Raw genomic sequence first — 14924 nt, forward strand, 5'->3', positions numbered from 1 at the left:
CTGAGGTCTCGCAAAGCCTCCGCACTCTTGGGGTTCCCTGGGGCCATGGTCATCTCCCAGCACATGCCTCCCATCCCTTCTCTCCACGCCTGTCCCCGGCCAACCGAGGAAGCACCTGTCCCAAACATGCACCTCTGTCACACACAGCAGCCGCTGTGGCCCACCCACAAGTGGCACCCAGAGCCTGGACCAGACGAAGGCCGAGGCCACGCTGGGACGCACTGTCCCCAGCCCCTCCCTGTGTCTGCACGTGCCGGGCACAGACGCACAGACGCGGCAGGCTGACCCTTGCCTGGGACGCTCCCAAGTGCCCCTGCAGCTCAGGAGACTCCAGGAAGAACCTGGCCCACTTGGGGAACCCGTCCCCTGGACCTCAGCCAGGACTCTGGGAACACACACGCTTCCCTGGAGGATGGCCTCACACTTTACCTCCTCCCATGCCCCGTAAACTCCCAGGGAACCATCCGTGGTGGGAGCTGGGAGCAGGTGGGCAGGCACGGGCGCAGGAGTCCCCACCGCCCTGTGCAGTACTTACAGGCGCTCCTTTCTCCCCAGCAGGCCCTGGAGGTCCCTGCGGCCCGGGCCTCCCTGGAATTCCGATGGGCCCCGCAGCGCCGGCCGGACCTCTCTCCCCCGGAGACCCCTGGGTGGGGCGAGGAAGAGGTTCATTTCAAGGCTCTCAAACTGCACCAGTGTGACTTCCAGAGCCCCGCTGGTCGGTGCCCCCCACCCGCTCCCGCTAGCGCCCACAGCAGCCACACAGGCCCTTTGCGAGAACGAAGTGCTTGGTCCTGCATCTGAGCCTCCGCGTTTCTGACACATGTGTGCCCCCATCCCGAGTGACTGAGACCGCTCCTCCTTAGGAGCATCCCGGGAGCGAGTCTTCCAGGAACTGACCCCCCCCCCGCCCCCATGCGGGGTTCACCCGCCCACCCAGCGCTCTTCCCGCCAGGCTCCTGCAAGCTTTAGGGGGCCTGGCCCCGGAGCCCTGCGGACGGGTGGGCATGGCCTGGTTGCAAGGCATCGTCCTACACACGGCCTCCGTCGCAGAGAAAGGTGACATTCCCATTTCCAGCCGCCTTCCGTGCCACTGCCCCTCAAATGGCCGTAAGGGGGCTAGGGGCGGGGCGGGGTGGGGTGGGGAGGAGCTGTTTCCTGTCCTCTCAGTCCCAGCCAGGGGCCGGAGCTGCTCCTGAAGCCCCGCATCTGTGCAGCTGAGCGTGGCTAAAGCAGAGGTTCAGTTTCCATGAAGCATCAGCCAATAACGGGGGTCCGGGCCGGGCCTCCTGAGGGTGGGCGTAGCCTCCCGTGGCCCCCAAGTCCGAGACCACAGCCAAGGGTGAGGAATCGTAATGTTGGGGGGGGGCCATTGAGGTTAATAGCAGGTAAGCAGACCCTGGCCCACAGCTCTGGGTCGGACCCCCCACCCAGGCTGGCTCACCTGGGCCCTGGGCGTGTGAACAGCCCCCCTCGGAGCCCCGGCTTAGAGGCCACGGAGAGCGCCACTGCCTCTGGGCTGCTCCTGGCCCAGACCCCGCTAAGCGGGCCAGGTGCTCCCTGACCCTCACAGACACACAGGGCACTCAGCCCTCCACCCGCCGTCCCTCACACAGCCTGCTCCTGGGCCCTTCGTCACCCTGACTGCCAGGGCGCACTGCCCACACCCCTCTGCAGTCCACGGCCTCCCGAGGACCCAGAGCGGGACCCCGTCTCCCCTGCAGAGCACGTTCTGGGCTAGAGGCTGGCGCCACTCACCGCAGGGCCTGGCGGGCCGGGGGGCCCCTCGCTGCCTTTCAGTCCAACTGCGCCCTGCAAAGCAACGAGATCGTGGTCAAGGGCATCTCTGGGCAAGGCCTTGAGGGCTGGGAGGGTCCCACTCTATTCCCCGCCTGGCCCTTCACTCACCACTGGGCCAGGGAGCCCTCGGTCCCCAGGGAAGCCGCGCAATCCTGGAGGGCCATCTTTCCCAGGGAGGCCGACGGGGCCTGGGTCCCCCTGAAATCAGAGCCACAGGTTGGTTTCTGAGCGATGCCCAGCGCCGGGGTCTTTGGAGCAGGGTCGGCGTGGGGCTTCCTGGGCGCTCGCTTGTCGAGGATCTGAGTTCTGACTTGACGCGCTGGCTGGAAGTGCCACGCGCTGAGCTGGCCCAAGCTCATGCCTGGGAGGCCTGTGTCAGGCTGCTGTGTGTGCTTCTGGGGACCGGCTCCATCTGCGGCTCTCCCAGAGTCCTTCGGGGCCGCGGAGGCGGCATGCAGCTGAGGGCCGGGTGCCTGCTCTGCCCCGTGTCTGCCTTCTCAGGGACGTGGGGCCCCCGGAAGGGGCTCCACAGCCAAAGGGTTGGAAGCATTGCCCTAAATGGCACATCACTGGGGACCGGTGTCTCAGCCCCAAAGCACATTTGCAGAAAAGATACACCACCCAAGCCTGCACCTTCTGGGAGGTACATCAAAGCCTTGGTCTCTTCTAGTATTTTCTCTGGGGCCCAACACGGCAGCATAGGGCTCCCCAAACCAGCATGACCTGGGCCTCCTTCCCAAACTCGGGGAGGTCTCCTTGGGCCTGGGATCTATACCTGCATCTGGATCCACCTGGGGACAGTGTCGGTTTATATATCCTACGCACACACACGTCTGTTTTTCAAGTGTATGTGTATTCAAATATACGTATACATATAAGCACACATATGTGCGCATACTTTTTTCAGTATTTCCTGATTGGCTCTGCTGTACTTGATTGTTAAGTTCACTGTGTGGGGCCACACAAAAGGCTGAGCGCTTATACGTCCTTTGTCTCTTACTGAAAAGCTGAAAAGGGAAGGACGACTCATTTGTATGCTGATACACAGGAGTAAGGACCCAGCCTTCCAGAGGGACAGAGAGGGGACACAGAGCTGGTACTAGGAGGTAAGATGGAAATGCATCCCTCCTCTATTTTTATCACTTATTTGTTGTCTCTAATGGTGGGGAATTCTTTTAAAGGTTACTTTCTAGGAAACACAGACGTATGGAGTGTCAGAGCGTTTTATGTGTTTCTAAGAGCAGGTGTGATAGCTGGGGAAGAGTTGGGGACAAGACAGGGCCCCGGGGCAGGAGGCCAAGGACAGTCTGATCCCCACACCCTTCACACCCATCCCTGCAGTGGGCCAGCTCAAGTCCTCTTTCAAATTAGGCAGAAGTGGAGCCAAACTCATGGTGGGGCAGTGGGTTGGCACAAAAAGTGTCTGTCTGAGAAATTACACGTTCACCAGCCCAGAGCAGCGGAAAACAGAGGCAGTACCAAAAGGACCCCCAAGGACACGTCAGGCCTGGCGTGGAAGGTCTGAGTACTCACCTTTGTGCCTTCTTTCCCGGCAAGGCCCGGGAGCCCCTGTTCACCCGGGGGGCCTGGAGGCCCAGGGTGGCCACGCTCACCCATCGGGCCGGTTTCTCCTGTGGGACCCTGTGGGGAAGGTCAGCGTCAGCCACAAATTTCAAGGGACATACAAGGGAGTAACCTTTTGTCCCTGAACGAAGGGCAGCCTGGCCGCGGCAGCGAGGGGCCCACAACATGCCCGCCCCCTCCACGTGGCTTTGCCCGTCTTCCCCTTCTGGTAAAAACCCAGGACGGAAAAGATCCAAGCAAACTGGGAGGACGTGTCCAGCATCCGCCGCCTGGTGCCACACCCAGGTCTGCGTTTCCGGGTCTCACAGGGAAACGAGGGCTGCAAGGGGCAGCCACGTCTGCACAGGAGAGGCGTGTGGCCATGTCTTCCGCAGCCTGTGCCCCCAGTGGGTGTTTTATTTCCCACGCCACCAGGTGTGAGCATCCAGGAAACAGGGTTACGGGCCCGCCTCTTGCTCTAAGCCGTCCGTCCTGGCGGCCAGCGACCCCTGACGGGTCTGAGGGCTGGCAGAGCCACAGGCCCACAGGCGCTGATGGGACCCAGGGTGACAGTGGGGTTGCCGTGGGCACCAACAGCAAGAACGCAGGCACAGACAGCCGGGCCCACGGGATGGAGGCTGAACTCCGAGGCGGCCCCCTCCAGCCCCCACTGCCGGCTCGGAGCACGTCTCTGAACGCTAATGGGCATCGCCAGGCTTTAGCGTCTCTATGAGCAGGACTGACGCCTCTAGGATCCTGGGGCCGCTGACACCTAAGCCACGCCCCTTCTCGTGTGCATGCAGGTGACACAGGATGACCCGTGAACCCGGGACGCTGTATCTCACCTGCGGGCCGACCACACCCGGGGGGCCTGGGGGGCCGGTCTTGCCTTGGAAGCCCTGTGAAGAGAGAGAAGGCTGAGCCACTGTGGCGGCCCACAGCACCCCCGCCTCTGCGGTCCCCATCCCCTGAAGCCCCAGACTTCATCGGAGAGGGCCCATTTCCCTCGCTCCGTTTCCGTGTTCAGGCATGAAGGTAACGAAGCCAGACACGCGGGCCCCACCAGCTCACGCCCACCGCTCCGCTTCTGTGCTGAGAAACGCGCTTTAAAACGTTCATCTTTAGCGCTTCCCTGAGGGCGTCCGCTTTCAGAGCAGGCGTGGTGCCGTTTACAGCGGCCGCAGCTGGACTTGGGCGCTTCCTCCAGGCTGAGTCTCCTTCGCGACTGTCCTGTTCACGTCACCAGCACCGCAGAGGCAGGACAGGCGGCTTCGCAGCGCGCCTCCGCACGCGCTTATACCCGGACGGTGGGCGCAGCTGCTTTCCTAACACGGCGCCGGGCGTGTGCTATTAGCTCAATTCGGTGGGATTTCCTGTTTCTGCTGTGTGCACGGCCTCCTAAGCAGGCACCCCGCTTCAATCCAGCACCGGCGGTGCCCACACCCCCCTAAGCGGAGAAGGTGCCCCATGAAGCTGCAGAGACACACGGATGCTGCCCAGTCTGCGGAGGGACGCGGTAGCTTTACATCCCCCGCCGGACCTGGAGGGTGAGTGGAGGGGGCTTGGTGTCCCCTGGGAGGATGGCCAGCGCGCGGGCACGGGCGGCTCCACACTCAGCCAGTGGCCGGTGCGGCATCTCTGCCTCTCCAGGAGGGCTCCCCTGTCTTGGCCCCACGGCACTGCACGCACTGGGCGGAAAGGGCCACATTTGAGGCAGTGTTCTCCGTAGGCAGCATTTACAGGGACAGAAACCCGCAGCTGGACGGGCCAGGGAGGAGGCGCCTGCGTGGAGGCAGGAGCCGGGGGGAAGGCGAGCGGACCCCGCGTCGTCCGTGGTCAGGGACCACCCGTGGCTGCTGAGCACAGGATCCGTCTGTTGCCGAGAAAGGGGCTCTGGGCTCGGGAGAAGGAATGACCTGGGCTGCTTCCATTTTAGAGGCGGGACCTGGGGAGGCCTTTCTGGACCGCGTGTCTGGTTGCCCGCGGAGGAGGCGTCCGCCCCACCCGGGTCTGGAGATGGGTGTCCTGCGTCTGCGGGACAGCGGCGTGCACAGGTGGCCAGAAGCACCGCGCTACTTCCCCGCAAAGACAAGCAGCACAGCTACCCTGCCGGCCTCAGTCCTGAGTCGGAGGAAAGCCCAGCTATGCCAAACCTCCCATCTGTCTCCTCCTCGGAGCAGCATTAGGGAAAAACAGGCTCAGCTCAGATGAAATGCTTTAATTTTTCTCTATAAACAAAGGAGCAGAGCAATCTCCATGAATCAGCCGCGTGAGCCACGCGGCAGAACACGGGGAAGGTATAATTAAATGAGGTTCCGTCACGAGGAACCAGAGAGATAAAGGGATATTTTTTAAAGCCGGCACCAAAGAATATATTAAATACGGCATCAAACCTCCCTCCAGGAGTGGGCTGCTTCTGGGGGCCCCTTCAGAGAACTGGGACCCAGGGAAAGTGCCTGCAGAGACGAAAGTGCCTTTCTGTCAACGCCTGCCAGCGCGGTGGCTAGGAGGTCACCAGGCCCCGTGAGTCCAAATGGTCTCAGCCTGGAGCCTCAAGGTCACAGGTGTGTCCAAGGTCACAGGTGGCGCTGACACCCATCCCCAGGACACGGGGCAGGAAGTGATCCCACTTCCGATAAATGCTTTGTCTTAACGCCAGACCTGTGAGACTCTTCCGACACCCAGACACCGAAGCCCACCATGGGCGTCACTGAAGGCAAGGTCGGAGGTCGGCTTGGGTGGCCAAGACGCTGGGCAGGGGCACGGCTGGTGCCCACCGTCCCGCCCGACGGGCCGCCTGTCCTCACTACCGCAGAGGTGGGTGAGGCAGCGCTCAGAACCCCGTATGGTCAGCCCCGAGCCGGAAGGGCCGGCTGGACACAGCCAGGGCGCGAGCCAGGCCCACGTCCCTCCTTGGACCGGTCATAGCCTGAAATAGCCGCCCAGCTGAGCCGGAGCTGGAGGCCCTCCCAACTGTGCAGTGAGGAAGCTCGAGGGGCCGCACCCAAGGTTATCCTGAGGGGAGGAAGGTGGGCCGTGCAGGACTCAGGGTGCTGGTGGCGTTTCGTGTGCACGTCACGACGTCTTTACATGTGACCTTTGAAGCTGGCACCTGGCATCTGCACAGATGTCACATGTGCGGCCGGCCTGCAGGGCTCCCCCCAAGCTGGCAGGGCAGCAAAGGCAGTGCCCACGTGTGGACAGAGGCCGACGCCAATCCACCCCTTGCCCCCCGCGCGGCCAGTACTCACGGTCTCGCCTCTCTGTCCAGGGTGTCCCGGGAGCCCGTCCTTGCCCGGAGGACCCTGAGGAGGAGGCACAGGAAGGACGTGACCTTCCTTTCTGAGAAGCACGTGCCCTTGGGCCCTAATGTCACCCGGGCAACAAAACTGCCACCTCGTTTCTAAGGTGATCACTGCAAAGTCCTGGGGACCACGTTCCAGTGGAGCCCGGCTCCTGCCACACCTCCTGGAACCCCGGCAGCCACCGGAGGGCCACGCTGCTGTCACCCTCGTCTCCCAGGGGGAGGAACAGAGGCAGGGGGTGGCCGTCCGCTCCCCGAGGTCCAGCCAGCGCAGGGCACGGGGCCCGGGGCCGCCGGCGTCGGAAGCCAGCTCCTTCCTAGGCACTGCCCGCGAGCGCGCCCCGTCAGGCAAAACCCCGTCAGCTGTTTCCTCCTTCTGGGGAGGGAGGCCCTACCTCCAGCGGCTGGTCACAGACGCCACGTGAAGGCGCAGGCAGAGGTCAAGCCAAGGACCGCCAGCACCCCTGGGAGCTGGGACAGGGGCATGGCACAGAATGCCCCCGAGCCTCTGAAGGAAGCGGCCCTGCCTCTGCTAGATTTTGGGCCTCTGGCCTCCAGACTGTGAGAGGGAACCTTTCTTGGTGTCAAGTGACAGGGCTCATGGTACTTCGTAATGGCAGCCCCAGGACCCGAACAAAGGACCCAGTTAGAAAACGGGACGGCCCAAAGGAGGAAGGGGTCCACGCTTCCCAAAGCGCGCTCCTTCCCCAGCACGGGAGGGTCAGGCAATGACCGCGCCGCAGACGCCGGAGGGCAGCGCAGCCGTCCTGCTGACCCCCTGCCGCCGTGAGGAGGCTGCCCGGGGCCCCTGGGGAAAGACAAGCGTCTCCAGAGAAACCCAGTGTCAGGGGAGCCAAACCAGGACAACGCGTTACTTACAGGGGGGCCCTTGGGTCCAGGAAACCCGGTGGGTCCTTGGGGTCCGTTGGGTCCCTGGGAACAGAGAACGGCCAGTTGGAGGGTGGAAGTCCTCTCGGCAGCTCCCCTGCGTCCCCCCGAGTCCTTCTCCGAGCACGGGCCCAGCTCCCCACTGTCCCCGGGACCTCTGCTCCCCTGGCTCCAGCCCCTCCCTCACCAGAGCGGAACGGGGCGGGGGGGTGTTGGTCAGGGGCCCCAGGAGGCCAGGACACAGGACACGGTCCCTCGGGCAGCACGGGGCTGAGGACCTGGGTTCCCAATGTCTCGGCCACGCCCACATCCCCAAGCCCAGGGCCAAGAGGACGGGCGGCCATCCTCCAAGACAAGACCTGACTCCCAGTGTAGCTGCCACTGCTCCCCCTCCAGACTTTGGGGGGACCTTCCCTGTGGGCAGAGGCCGTCTCTCCAGCCTGCCCCGCAGGAAAGTGGTGGTGCTTACCCGTTCACCTGGAGGGCCAGCCGGGCCATCCCCTCCAGAGTTGCCCTAGAGGGAGGGAGAGAGGAGGGAAAGCTTCTTGTTTTTGTTGTTATTTTAAAAGACTTTATTTATTTATTTTTAGAGAGAGGGGAAGAGAGGGAGACAGAGAGGGAGAGAAACGTCACTGTGTGGTTGCCTCTTGTTTGCCTCCAACTGGGGACCTGGCCCATAACCCGTGCCCTGACTGGGAATTGAACTGGCGACCCTTTGGTTTGCAGGTCGGTGCTCAATCCACTGTGCCAACCAGCCAGGGCTGTTATTATTATTGTCACTGTGTCTGAAGGAAGACTGGTCACACCGCCCTGTGCCCAGCTGTCGGACCCCATACAATGCACCGTGGCCTCCAGGTGGGTACGTCCGGGTAGGGAAGGGACAGGCCAGGCCAGGACCTCAGCCAAACAGAGGTCCATCTCCTTGGCAGGACTACGTCCGGGATGGGGCGGGGGCCGCGGGGCTGAGGTCCCCTCCACACTGACAGTCGGAGAAGTCGGTGTCCCTGCCCCCGGACGGGGCAGATGTGGCTCAGGCGCTCACTCGCGATAGTAACTTTCTTTAGATTTCGGGCAAAGACCTCTCAGCAGCTCTCAATCCCCTTTTCGGGAAAAGAACTGAGGCCTCCGCACCAGCCTGGACGGGGCATTTGTCCAAGCCCAGCTGGCCTGGCCCGGTGGGCCCGTCCTGTCCACGCCTGGCCTCGGCCACGTGACGGGCCTGACCCAACTCGTCCGAAGGCAGCTCCTTAAACACTCTGGGGACACTTGGTGCTCCCTTCTCCTTCACCCAAAAAGGCCCTGATGACTGTGGGCGCGCCTGTGGGTGCCGCTGCGGGGGTCCACACCTCTGCCCCGAGCGGAAACTCACCTTGGGGCCAGGCTTCCCGGTGATGCCCCGGGGGCCTCTTTCACCCCGCGGACCCTGGACAGAGGGAGAGAAGAAAGGTCGGCTCAGGCCGTCCAGACTCCCCGAGACCGCCTTCCCCTTCCCCCGGGCTACTGCCTGCAAGTTACCGTTGGGCCTCGCTGCCCCCGCGGTCCCGGCTTCCCCGGTGTGCCCTGGAATCAGAAAAGGAGGTCAGTCCCTGCGCATCACAGCCGGCACTGCGGCCTCCCCTGGTTTATGGAGCGACGGCTGGGAATCAAGCCAGGAAGGACCCCTCCTCATCTGTGTTTTAACAGAGACTTTTTTGGGGGGGAGGGGGTCACTGCGCCTTCGCACACAGAGCTGTGTGTCCCGGGCTCCCACACGCGCTCGCTGAAATCCAATTTTCTCTCTGCATCTGATGGATGCTCCCCACCCTCATCTGGCTTCTCTCCTGGAAGCTTCCAGCCTCCCTCCACCTCCCTCCTCGTCTCTCTCTCTCTCCCTCTCACCAGGGGTGGGGAGTCATTATTGCAAGGAGAGAGAAGAAAGTCAACCGCCTCATACATAATTTACTTCTGCTACAGTTAAGAATATTAGCCATTAAATTTTCAGCAGGCTCCGCAGACCAGCAAACTCGCAATTTAATACATAAACCCTCCATCCAGGGGCTGTGCGCGTCTCTCCTAACGGGCCCGAGGCTCCTTTGCTGTGGTCCTGCGTTTTCCAAACCACAGAGAGGGCACAGGGGCAGCGCTCCGTCCTCTTCTGAGGCAGCGCCGTCCGAGCTGGCGCAGGCAGCTGGCCCACGGCACGCGGGGCCACGGACGGCCCGGCCCCCCGACCGCCACCACTTCTCAGGTCCTTCTCCAGGACTTCACTCCGCCTGAGACGGGGCCTCGTGCTCAGGGCCCCCTGCAGCACCTCCTCTCCATTCGCTTCCAGAAAAAAACTGTCTTCTAGTCTCCCGTGTTGAAAGAAATGGAATAAAACTGTTTGTCATGATGAGATAATTATGTTGCTCCTTTGTTGTTTTTTTTTTGAACAATGCAAGATCCTCTGGCTTTAAATAAATATTTGCAGAGAAAATTAATGAGGATTCGCTTCCTCACCTGCTAGACTTCACCGGCGGAGACACTGTGACCCACCGTGACTCCCTGGCATGTTCCGGGGAGCGTGGCTCCCACCCTCCACCAAAACCCAAGCCCTCAACCCTAAGCTGGCGCCACCGCGACCCCAGATCAGTTTAATCCTGCAGCGTGAACGGCGCGCGGTTCCAACCGACACCCACTGTGCACAGGACAGTCTCAGCCACGACTCGCGCCTGGGGCTGCCACCTGGCTCCTCAGTCTTCTCTGTAAACCAACCCAAACCAAAGAGTCGCGGGTCCTGGTGACGGACGCTGCTGCACAAAGCGCCCTGACCCACACTGCCTGTGAGCGCCTGTCCCACGTCCTCGCAGTCCCGGAGGTGGCCTTGCTCAAGACAAGACGCCACATGCAGGTGGAGAAGCCTCCTGGTCACCAGAGGGGATCCGACAGGGGCTGGGCCTTCCGGGGCAGGGCCGCTGGGCCCCTGCCGAGGCCCAGGGCAGTGGCGGGCCACCATGTGGCTCCCACTATACCGGCTGCATGGGGACACTCAGGCCGCTGGTGTCTGTCATGCTGAACCCACAGTCGGCTGTCCCAGAACCTGCACCTCAAAGCCAGGACGGGGCCAACATAAGGGAGCCTGCCAGCTCATGGCGACCCGCAAACCAGAGGCAGACGCACACCGGTGAGTGCACACGCCATGGGCCAGGCCTGGCGTCCCCATCTGAGCACAGCACCCCAGCAGAGTCCCCTGGAGTACAGCCCGCGCCCCACATGGGGACCAGAGCTACTTTAAGAGCTTCCCATGTCCCTTCCCTGTGCTGGGCTCACACCATGAAGGAGTGCACAGCCCCTGCCAGGCTCTGCTGCCTTGCCGTCCCCTCCGGAAGCCCTGTCTCCAGCCAAGACATTGGCTTGCAAGGCTTAGTGCCACGTCTGCCTCCCCTACAACTTCCCCTGCCCGCCCTCCCCACCTCACCTATCCAACTTCTAGCCCTCCTTCAGGCCCCACGGAATGTCACCGCCCCCAGAAAGCCCTCCCTGATTGACAGGTTAGGCTCCTGTGAGAACTCCTGATTCACCCTGTGAGCCTCTCCCCTCTCAGACCCATCATTTTCATGAAAGCAGGTCACTGGCTGCCCTCTGTGGCCAGTCGGGTCCCCAGTGCCGGGCACGCTGCGGGGACTTTGGAAGCATTTGCTGTAGAGGTGAGTGAGCATGGATCCCCAGTCACTGAACTCCAAAGCCAAGAGCAAGAGGAGGACAGCAACATCCAGGAGGCTTCGGTGGGGTCACCAGTTCCCCGGGGCTCTGAGGAGAGACCTGCATCCGAGGTGACGCTCTGTGGACCCGGGCTCCTGAGCAGGAGGCTCGGGAAATTCCGATGAAAGGTGATGGTGGCCACTCCATGTGGTGTGCAGATGCCACTGTCCTGTGCTGAGGGGAGGGAGGGCCGTGCCCTCGGCCGGCACCCACGCCGCGTTCGGGCCAGGAGCACGGGCAGTGCCCCAAAGTCCCCGATGCAGCAGCCAGCTGGGCCCCATCTGTGGGGTGCCGGGTGCCGGGAGGGTGCCGCAGGTCTGGATGACCCAGGACTTCTGTTTTGCCTCCAGCCACTGTCCGGCAGTTCCCTGAAGACTGAGCCATGGCGACGCCAGCGCAGGAGGCCAGCCGAGCATCCCTCCAACCTGAGTCTGCTCTGGGGCCTTCGGGGGCCTCTTGCGGGGCCGCCCTCCTCCTGGGCGGGGGTCGGGCTCCAGCACCTGGGCCATGGGCTTCTTTCTGGTCCTTGTCACCTTCCCCGCGGTCCCCACCCAAACGCCAGGGATACCCGTCTGGGATTTCTGGGAAGGACGTTTTAAATGCGGCCTGGCACCTTCAGTCGGGGAAAAGACCTCGCCAGCTGCACGGGGCAGCTGTGAATCCTGGGACCCCACACCACCGGCGTCTGCACCCCACCGGGCACCATCCCGGCCCCGCCCACAGAGTGTGCTTCCTTTTTTGGGGCGACAACAAAGGGAATGAAGGCATGTCACACCCTGAGGGTTCTGGGCAGAGGCAGCGTGGGAATGGCTTCTGGAATTGAGACTACAGCATTAGTGAGCTACACGCCGAGTGAAAGCTTCCCGTTTTCCCTCCTTTTAAAATTAGCCTGGAGGAAAAGTCACTGAGGAGGGATGCAGCCGGGTTCGCTTGTGTCCTGCGGGGGCTGCAGACCAAGTGTGTACCAGGGAGCTGACTTTCCCCTCTGCCCTGACCCTCACCTGCTGCCCTTCCCCCCGCATCACCGTTGGGCCGGGCAGAGTCACCCCGCTTAGTGTGCCGTCCGCCAGCTTCAGGCCGGCCGCTCTGGGGAGCAGTGCCAGCGGCCCAGCTGTGAGGAGCCAGCACCACCCTGGGGAACATGCCCACCGAGTCCCAGGGCAGCAGAACAAGCTGCCACCGGGGCCAGGCTGTCCTTACCCTGCCGCCCTTCTCGCCGTTGGCGCCGGGAAATCCGGGAAATCCGATAGAGCCCTGAAAGAGGGAGTGAAGGAAGGAGCGTGAGTGCCGGGCCGCAGGACGGGCTCTGGTGAGTGGACCTGGGGGGTGGGAGCCCGTTATGATTCACAGCCTCGGACACTAACTCCACCTACTCATGATCGGTCCGTCCATCCATCCACCCACCCATCCATCCATCTGTCCATCCATCCGTCCATCCATTCATCCATCCATGATTAATCCATCACCTACCCTCCCTCTCACCCTCCCACCCACCATCCAGCTCATAAATACATCCTTAGCATCTCAAAGACTCCAAATCTAAAAACCAAAACCAAGACTTAACGACATCCCCCTCCCACCCCCGATAGCCGTGTCCCCTGGGAGAAAAGGGAAGGTGCAGGACCAGAGCAGCTGGAGACAGAGTGCGTGACCCGCACCCGGGGCCGGCGGCCCGCTGCGCTGCTGCTGGGTTTGCTGTGCTCCTGGGACAGCTCTAAGCAAAGCCAGGCAGCTCGCCAAGTCGGCAAGGCATGGGCGCCTGCGCCCCGACTGGCGGCCCGCGATGACACCAGAGCCCCACGAGGGGCACGTGGACAGAAGCAGCCCGAAACTTCCAACTCGCAACCGCTCAGTGCCTGCTGGGGGTGCTGCCGCTGGCGTCCCACTGGCCGCGGACGTGCCTGCTGTCCCCCGAGGCCGCTGCTCTCGGAGGCGCTCAAGATCCTGACCTGAGCACGTGCGAGTTCCCAGACTTTGTACTTCGCACCCAGGCGCGCCCTGCCATCAGACAGGAGGCACCCCAAGGACACCGGCGTGCAGGTGCCACCGTGCCCTGCTCAGGAGCTGGGTCAGCACCGTGCGGGACAGCCGGCTGCGTCCTGTCCCTGGGGCAGCGGCTGTCCGGGTGCCCCCTCTGCGACAGGGCTGAGCACGGGCCCGCACGCGGCCGCCGAGGGCGGCGGAATCGCAGGTGCAGCCCTGAGACAGGGCACGGCTCTCCTTCCAGGTTACTTACGTCTCTGGTGCAGGCCCGCGGTCATTTTTTAAGGAAGGGCCATGAATAATAAATGGTGAGATTTTAGAAGGAAAATCGGTTTTAAAGGGTTTCCAAAGCCTGACAGAGCTGTTTCACCGAAGCAGACTTCGCAGGAGGAAGATTTCGTCCTCGTTTATACCAGTTACAGGCAAAAGGCCTCCCAGTCTCCAGGGCTGTCCAAGCCGGGACGGATCCCGTCATGAGTTCCGGGTGTGGGAAACCCGTGACCAAGGCCCCGAGAACCCTGGGGGTGGCCCGTGGCTCAGGCGGGGGGTCCCCTTCTCTGAAAGGTTCAACTAGCTGCCACATGAACGCCGAAGTCTCTGCAGAGTGCGGACGGGGCACAGGGTGGGGAGGAGCCGGGAGCATCCCGTCGTACGTTACCTTTGGCCCTTGTCTTCCTGGGTATCCCGGTAACCCTGGGACTCCGAGTTTTCCCTGCGGAGAAAAAAGGAGTTGCATCACGTGGCAGCATGGCGCTCTCTCCCCGAGGGACACGGTCATCACCGGGGCCCTGCCTGTCCTCCCGGGGGGGGTCTCTCCAATATCCCCCGCTCGCCCCGCAGTGGAAGTGGCCCGAATCCAAGACTTCTCTGTGGGTGAGACCTTGCTTCACCGTGTGGTAAAACAGTTCCAGTCCCTTTCCTGGGCGGGGCCGAGGGGGGGGAGGGGCAGGGGCAGGGGCAGGTGTCAGAACTGCACCGAGAGAAGCCGGTGGGAGGGTGGCTGGGCTCAGACCCCGAGCTCTGTAGCTCCTGGAGGAGGGACCCCGCAGGGGACTGGCAAAGTGCTCCCAAGGATCACACTCGGGACAAGAAGGGAGGAAACTGTCAACAGATTTGCTGTGCGCGCGCGTGTTGGGGGGCAGCAAGAGTGTCAGGATGAAGCAGATGGGACAGAAGCCCGTGTCAGGCACCACAGTGCCCCTCACATGGAGCTCAGCCGACCGAGTCACCGGCCTGGATGCCTGAGGCCCCCGGGAGCGGTCTGTCCCCAGGAAGCGGTCGAGCACCCTGTGTCACGTACCTTCTCCCCAGTGGGTCCAAGAGGACCAGGGTCGCCATTCGGGCCTCCGCGACCCTTAGGGCCTTCGGGGCCATCTTCCCCTCTGGGGCCAGGTGGGCCGATCTCCCCCTGCAAGTCAGCGAAGATGAGGGAGACAGAGCCAGGCCTCTGGGCCCCGGGCTGCCTCTGGCTGCGGAGAAGGTGCCCTGCGGCCCCAAACGCCCCGGCCCCTCCCGGGCCCAGAACACTCACCCGGTCACCCTTGATGCCCATGTCGCCTTTGAACCCGGGAAAGCCGTCTTCCCCCTGGACACCGGGCGAGAGAGGGAGGGGCTGGGCTGAGATGGAGAACCCGCCTCCCAGGGGCTGCCCCGCTCGGCACGCAGCACC

At 62.9% G+C, this 14924-nt stretch overlaps 1 protein-coding gene across 2 annotated transcripts in view; it reads right to left on the minus strand.

The window, feature by feature from the left end:
- The window catches only part of COL5A1 (collagen type V alpha 1 chain), a 126113-nt gene that overhangs the window by 29082 nt on the left and 82107 nt on the right, over nt 1–14924 (minus strand). For both annotated transcript variants that reach the window (XM_090274986.1, XM_090274985.1), the window contains exons 29-42: nt 14787–14840; nt 14556–14663; nt 13914–13967; nt 12473–12526; nt 9068–9112; nt 8922–8975; nt 8022–8066; nt 7544–7597; nt 6612–6665; nt 4206–4259; nt 3331–3438; nt 1906–1995; nt 1756–1809; nt 536–643 (exon numbers count right to left, since the gene is read on the minus strand). In XM_090274986.1, the coding sequence (XP_090131112.1) occupies nt 536–643; nt 1756–1809; nt 1906–1995; nt 3331–3438; nt 4206–4259; nt 6612–6665; nt 7544–7597; nt 8022–8066; nt 8922–8975; nt 9068–9112; nt 12473–12526; nt 13914–13967; nt 14556–14663; nt 14787–14840 (936 nt within the window). The remainder of the gene's footprint in view (nt 1–535; nt 644–1755; nt 1810–1905; nt 1996–3330; nt 3439–4205; nt 4260–6611; nt 6666–7543; nt 7598–8021; nt 8067–8921; nt 8976–9067; nt 9113–12472; nt 12527–13913; nt 13968–14555; nt 14664–14786; nt 14841–14924) is intronic.

This window comes from Furipterus horrens, unplaced genomic scaffold, assembly GCF_987537825.1.
Source record: "Furipterus horrens unplaced genomic scaffold, mFurHor1.1.pri manual_scaffold_4, whole genome shotgun sequence".
NCBI classification, from domain to species: Eukaryota; Metazoa; Chordata; class Mammalia; order Chiroptera; family Furipteridae; genus Furipterus; species Furipterus horrens.